This window comes from Mus pahari, chromosome 6 (genome assembly GCF_900095145.1).
Source record: "Mus pahari chromosome 6, PAHARI_EIJ_v1.1, whole genome shotgun sequence".
NCBI lineage: Eukaryota > Metazoa > Chordata > Mammalia > Rodentia > Muridae > Mus > Mus pahari.
In genome coordinates this window covers 58,987,185-58,993,809 of record NC_034595.1, presented here as the reverse complement: position 1 = coordinate 58,993,809, position 6,625 = coordinate 58,987,185, and the positions used below count along the sequence as shown (strand labels likewise).

The following is a 6,625-nucleotide window of genomic DNA, read 5'->3' as shown; positions in this document are numbered from 1 at the left end:
CGGGAGGCAGAGGCAGGTAGATTTCTGAGTTCGAGGCCAGCCTGGTCTACAGAGTGAGTTCCAGGACAGCCAGGGCTGCACAGAGAAACCCTGTCTCGAAAAACCAAAAAAAAAAAAAAACAAAAAAACAAAAACAGAAGTAAGTACTCTTTCCTGCTGGACAGTGAGGGTGAACACTTTGAATCACGGCTCTTGGGAGGCAGAGGGGGTCAGATCTCTATGAGTTGGAGGCCAACCTGATCTACAGAGCAAGTTCCAGAATAGCCAGGGCTCAACAGAGAAACCCTTTCTCAGAACAAAACAGAAGGAAAGAAGGAAGAAAGAAACTATTCTTATTCGCTGAGCTAGCCAGATGGGGTGGTGCACAACTTGAATCCAGCACTGGAAGTGAGAAATGGGATTCTTTGTGAGTTCAAGGCCACCCTGGTCTACATTGTGAGTTCTAAAACAGCTAGGGCTACCTGTAAGACCCTGTCTCAAAACCAAATGTGAGATTTGTTTTATGTCTGTCTGGGACAGGTATTTGAGAGCAGGCTGAGGCTAGAACTGAAAGGCTTCAGCATACTACAAGCACTCTATAAGCCCTGCTGTATCGCTGGCCCACTTCCCGGCTCTCCCCATGCTTACGCAGAAGTGAGCTGCTTTAACTTATCTTTTTGGCTTTTAGGAACTTCTAACAATCATCAGACAAAAGCTGGCTGAAAATTTAGATGATGTCACCTTCCTGTTTACTCTGAAAGCACTTTGGAATCTTACGGATGAGTGTCCATTGGCCTGCAAGTACTTTATTGAAAATGAAGGATTAGCAACCGTCATCCGAGTCTTAGAGGTGGGAAGGTGGGATTGAGTTTTGCTATAAAATTCTTTTCTTCATGATAAAGTAACCCGAGTGTTCTTTTTTTTTTACAGACTTTTTCAATATCTGTGATACAAAGCAAAGTACTTGGTCTTTTGGTAAGATGAATTGTTTGAATTAATTTTAATTAAAACTAATACAGCATCTACTTTGTGCTGGGCACTGCTGTAATCAGTTTAAATGCATAGATTCATTTAATTTCTATTAAATTCTGAACAAACAGATACCTTCATATAGTAATTCTGTTGCTGTGAACAGCCTACATCTTAGTGGCTTAAAATAATAGCAGTCTGGGCCTGGAGAGATGGCTTAGTGATTAATAGTACTGGTTGCTCTTCTAGAGGTCCTGGGTTTGAGATGGATTAAGAGTACTGGGTTTGTTTTGTTTTGTTTTTCAAGAAAGGGTTTCTCTGTGTAGCCCTGGCTCTCCTAGAACTCACTCTGTAGACCAAGCTGGCCTCGAACTCAGAAATCCACCTGCCTCTGCCTCCCAAGTGCTGGGATTAAAGGCATGCACCACCACTGCCCAGCCTGGGTTTGATTTCTAGCTCACAATCATGTAATTCCAGTCTTAGGGGATCCAATATCCTCTTCTGGCCTCTGAGCCCTGTCTGCACATGCTATACAGACATAATCAAAATAAAATTAGAAATTAAAAAAATAATGGTAGCTATCTTATTTACTGAAAACTCTGTAGATGGTCGGTATTGTACCAGTTACAGGAAGGGGAACAAGGTTGAGGCCAGGCTGGGCTACATAGGAAGGCCCTGACTCAGAAATCAAAACTAACCAAATGAGAGAGACTAGGACACAGCTTAGCTGGTAGAGTGCTAGCCATGCAAGTGTAAGAAACTGCACTTGAATCCCCAGCACCCAGGTAAAGAGCTGGAAAAAGGAAAAGCAGTGTAAAGTAATCTCAGAAAGTTGAACAGGAGCCTGTATATCTTTGAGGGGAAACATCTTTTCTGCTAGTATAACAGATAGTCCTTCTGTCCTTCTGGGAGCCTGGTAGACTGCTAAAGACTTACAAGAGCTTTTGATAATCCATTATGCTAATGGAACTTGTGTCTCTTTGTTGGGAACTAATGTGTTATTGTTAAGTGGCTCAGGTGGTTGAGGAAACACTGAATAGCTTGGATCTCAGAAACAGGCCCATTGCTGCCCAGAGGACTGTATCTGGCCCTGTGGACTGAAGGAGTTCAAGTGCTAACTTTACTTTTTATAATGACTCACTTCACCCCTTCAGGCCTTTGTGCTTCTGAATACAAAGGACCCAATGAGGGAGGGAGAGCTTAGATCCTCTTCATGCAAACCTCTCCCCTCAGCATGAGCAGGGCTACTCCTCCTCTCTAACCGATAGAGTGTGGTGACTCTGATAGGATGTCACATCACATACAAATCCACAGTCTCCACTTCTCAGAATGTTAGTCAGCAAGGTGTGTTTGCAGAAGGAAATCTCAGCCCTTTAGCCACAGGAAATGGATTCTGAGTGAGGCTGGAAGTAGATTGCCCTCACTGGAGCCTCTGGATGAGGATGTGACCCTATGAGACCTCATTGTAGAGACCCAAGCTAAGTCTTGTCTCTTGCCCCACAGGAGCTGCGAGGTAGTAAAAACATACTATTTTAAGCCAGTGAGTTTGTGGTAATTTATTACACAGCATAGAAAATGAATGTAATCCGTTAAAGCCAACAGGACAGTTTTCATTGTTAAATTGGATGTAAGTAACCCCAGCAATGTTAAGCATCTGGTTAGGCCTAGATTTGAGCTACTACTTCAAGCAATTATTAATAATGCAAACCTGACAAGTCCGTCTTGCTATCTCGTCAGGGTTCTTTGCAGGATTGAACATTAACTGAGAGATAATGCAGACAACGCTATTTTTCTTTCTCTCATACTGTGCCTTGCACTTAGTAAGTGCTCTCCTCTGTGCTTTGCTGTCATGGCCAGGACAGGGTGGGATTTGGGTAATAGGCCAAGTGTGTGTGTGTGTGTGTGTGTGTGTGTGTGTGTGTGTGTGTGTGTGTGTGTGTGTAGGGGGGGGGAGCAGGGGTAAGTGCTGGACTCTGTGTGTAAAGGGGGCGATAGTGAAGGTGCTGGCTTCTCATCCTTTTCCTGTCCTGCTGTCCTGTAGAACAATGTCGCTGAAGTCCGAGAGCTCTCTCCCAAGCTGGTGACAGAAGATTTGATGGAACGCATCATCGACTTGCTCCAGAGTAGCAACCTGGAAGTGAGCTTCTTGGCTGCGGGTGTACTAGCCCACCTGGCATGTGACAGACAGCACTGGCTATCCCGGGACCCGCAAAGGACTGACCTTCTCCAGTACCTGGTACAAGAACCATTCTTTACAAAATCCAGAGTTATTTCTTAGACAACTTATTTTTCTTGATCATGAGTTTTAGAAAGATTCTGCGTCTAATGAATTTTGCCACTGATCCCATTATATGTTATTAACAATAGTTTCTCTGTTCTGATTTTGTTGTTTATTTTTTAAAATATTCATCTATTTATTTAATGTATATGAGTACACTGCTGCTGTCTTAAGATACACCAGAAGAGGGCATTGGATCCCATTACAGATGGTTGTGAGCCACCATGTGGTTGCTGGGGGTTGAACTCAGGACCTCTGGAAGAGCAGTCAGTGCTCTTAACCTCTGAGCCATCTCTCCAGCCCCTGTTGTTTATTTTTGAAGACTCTGCTTAGATGTGTAGTGATTCTCTCCCCTGTCTCAGACTCACTGGTGTGTGTGTGTGTGTGTGTGTGTGTGTGTGTGTGTGTGTGTGTGTGTACTGCCTATATGCAAGTGCTTGTGAAAGCCAGAAGAGAACATGGGGTGTTGGAGTTGCAGGCAGAAGTGAACTGCCCAGAGTGCTTCTGGGAACCAATCCTGGGTCCTCTAGAAAAACAAGAAGTGCTCTTTTAAATGCTGAGCCATTTCTCTAGCACCTAAACGTTTGTGTGTTCAGGTTTTCCTGGGAGCCAGTGAGATGTGTGATGAGTGGAGTGTATCAGCTGGGCTTCGGGTTGGATTAGGTGTCTCTCCGCAGAGCTTACACAGAGAAGGATCTGCTGTTTTCCTAGAAACAGCACAGAAAGACTCCGAGTGCCCAGTGAAGGAGGAAGGTAGGGACAGGGCTGCCGCAACCTGGAGCATTTAGATGTCCTGCGTAGTATGGTTCTCCCACCCATCCTTGCTCATCAGGTTCCCCTGACTGAACCTTTTTGGGAAAATCTGCAGAGATCTAGGCCTGCCATTTGAGCCTTTCAGCCAGATCCGTAGTAGTTGTGTTGTGTTTGTTTATTCAAACATGGCCTCACACTCTGCAGCCCAGGCTGATCTGGAAACCTGGTGAAATCCTGGTTTCTTACCCTTCCATTTGTGGTGATTGTAGGCACGGACCTCCTGCTTCCAGTCCCACCTCTAGTCTAGGGGAGAAGGAACCTGGTGTGCTAGGACTTTTTCTCTTAGGCCTTCCATTCCTTTTGAACCTTTCCCAGTGCTACATCTGTTAAGTCAGTTTCTTCTTGCTCTACTTTCTTTCTGTTTGCTTCTATTTTAAACCCTGTGGACATTTACTTTGTCAGTTTCATCTTACACTAGAGATAGCATTTTGTAAATGTTCCAGAGAAATGTAGCTTTCTGTTTATCTTTTGCAAGAAGAAAGGGTGGATTTTTTTTTTGTTTTGTTTTAAAAAAAAAAAAAACAAAACAGGTTTACTCTTCTGTTAATATAAGAATTAAGGAAGCTGGTTGGTGGTGGCACAAGCCTTTAATCTCAGCCCTTGGGAGGTAGAAGCAGGCAGATCTCTGTGCATTTGAGACCCGCCTGGTCTACATACAGAGAGTTCCAGGACAGCCAGGGAAACCCTGCCTCAAAAAACAAACAAAACAAAAAGATTTAAGGAAAGTAAATAGATAAATACACAGTCAGTCACTAGCTCCAAAAGGGCGTCTTTGCTTTGTTTAAAAGATTTTTTTTTAACCTTTTATTTTATGTGTCACTTTATTTTATGTTTTGCCTACACGTGTGTCTTCCATACCATGTGTGCAATGACAGTAAAGGCCAGAAGAGGGGAGGGCATCAGATTGCCTGGGACTAGAGTTACAGATGGTTGTGAGCCACTGTATGGGTGCTGGGTGCTGGGTGCTGGGTGTTGCATGCAAATCCTCCGGAAGAACAGCCAGAGCCCTGAACCCACTGAGCCGTCTCTCCAGCGCACGCCTTTGATCCCAGCACGTGGGAGGCAGAGGCAGGCAGATTTCTGAGTTTGAGGCCAGCCTGGTCAACAGAGTGAGTTCCAGGACAGCCAGGGCTACACAGAGAAACCCTGTCTCAAAAAACAAAACAAAAAAAAATGCATATTAGTGTTTTTCCATCTATGTCTGTCTGTCTATATATCACACATGTGTCTGATGTCCTTGGAGGCCAAAAGGTGTAGATTTCCTGGAACTAGAGATTCAGGTGATTGTGAGCAACCATGTTGGTTCTGGAGACAGAACCTGGATCTTCTACAAAATCACCAAGTGCTTACCTGCTGAATCATCTCCTTCCTTTACTTTTCTCATGGCACCAGACACTGATTGATCTCAAGGCCTCACAAACTAGGCAGCTACTCTGTCGCTGAGCTCTTATTACCCAGCCTTTCACTGTAATATTTTCCACATAAACTTTGTAAATTCTATCTAGTTGATGTGGCAAAATGGTATATTTTAAGTTTTTAAAAATCAGTCCCATTTTTAAAATGTTCAAATATGTGTAATTACAAGTAATATGAAATAACCTATTATGATTATTTTTTTAAGTAATAGAATTAAACAATAGCACATACTACTCTTGCTTTCTCTCTTTTGGAGTGCAGCACTTAACCATCCAGAACTGGCCAAGTTCACGGTGTGACATGTCAGCATTGGTGACCTACAGGTAATTTTAAAGTATTTAGTGCTTCAGTCTTGTTCTTTTGTGTACTCTACAGCGATACAGTGATAAGGTGTTATGTCGAGTGGTCTTATGTTCAGATCCTGTCGTCCCTCTTAATAAATTCTAAAAGCTTTAAGACTCAGTTTTCCTTATGAAGGGAGACAGTTATGGTTAGTTGGTTATGGTTTCCATTGCTATGAGGAAAACACAATTGCTAAATAGCAGGTTGGGGAAGAAAGGGCTTATTACACTTCTGCATTGCTGTTCATCGTGGAAGGAGGCCAGGATTGGAACTCCAGCAGGCCAGGATCTTGGAGGCAGAAGCTGATGCAGAGGCCATAGGCTGCTGCTTACTGGCCTCCCCATGGCTTTGTTCAGCTGAGTCCTGGACCACCAGCCCAGGGGATGGCACCTCCCACAGTGGGATGGGCCCTCCCTCACTGATCACTAATTGAGAAAATACCTCACAGCCAAATCTTATGGCGGCATCTTCTCAACTGAGGCTTCTTTCTCTCTGATTATGTCAAATTGACACACAAAACTAGCCAGTACACCCCCCCCCCATATAGACTGCATATACATCTATCTCTGTAGGGAAAATACTGAAACCTTTTCTATCCCTGCGTCCTAAGTTGACATCTTTGTGTCATTTCAGGTCTTTCAAAGCATTTTCCCCACTCCTTGTCAATTTCTCTCAGCCAGAAGTTCAGCGCTGGGCACTGTGGGCCATACATCATGTTTGCAGTAAAAACCGTATGTATTCAGTGTGCCTACAGAGCAGGAGTCTAATTGATTTTTTTTCTTTTTTTTTTTTTTTTTTTGGTTTTTCGAGACAGGGTTTCTCTGTTTA

General features: G+C 43.7%; 1 protein-coding gene across 1 annotated transcript in view; it reads left to right on the top strand.

Moving 5' to 3' along the window:
* The window catches only part of Zyg11a (zyg-11 family member A, cell cycle regulator), a 37,902-nt gene that overhangs the window by 29,198 nt on the left and 2,079 nt on the right, over positions 1 to 6,625 (top strand). Inside the window, exons 9-13 of the mRNA XM_029540388.1 lie at positions 668 to 829; positions 910 to 954; positions 2,990 to 3,184; positions 5,717 to 5,778; positions 6,431 to 6,528. Of these exons, the coding sequence (XP_029396248.1) occupies positions 668 to 829; positions 910 to 954; positions 2,990 to 3,184; positions 5,717 to 5,778; positions 6,431 to 6,528 (562 nt within the window). The remainder of the gene's footprint in view (positions 1 to 667; positions 830 to 909; positions 955 to 2,989; positions 3,185 to 5,716; positions 5,779 to 6,430; positions 6,529 to 6,625) is intronic.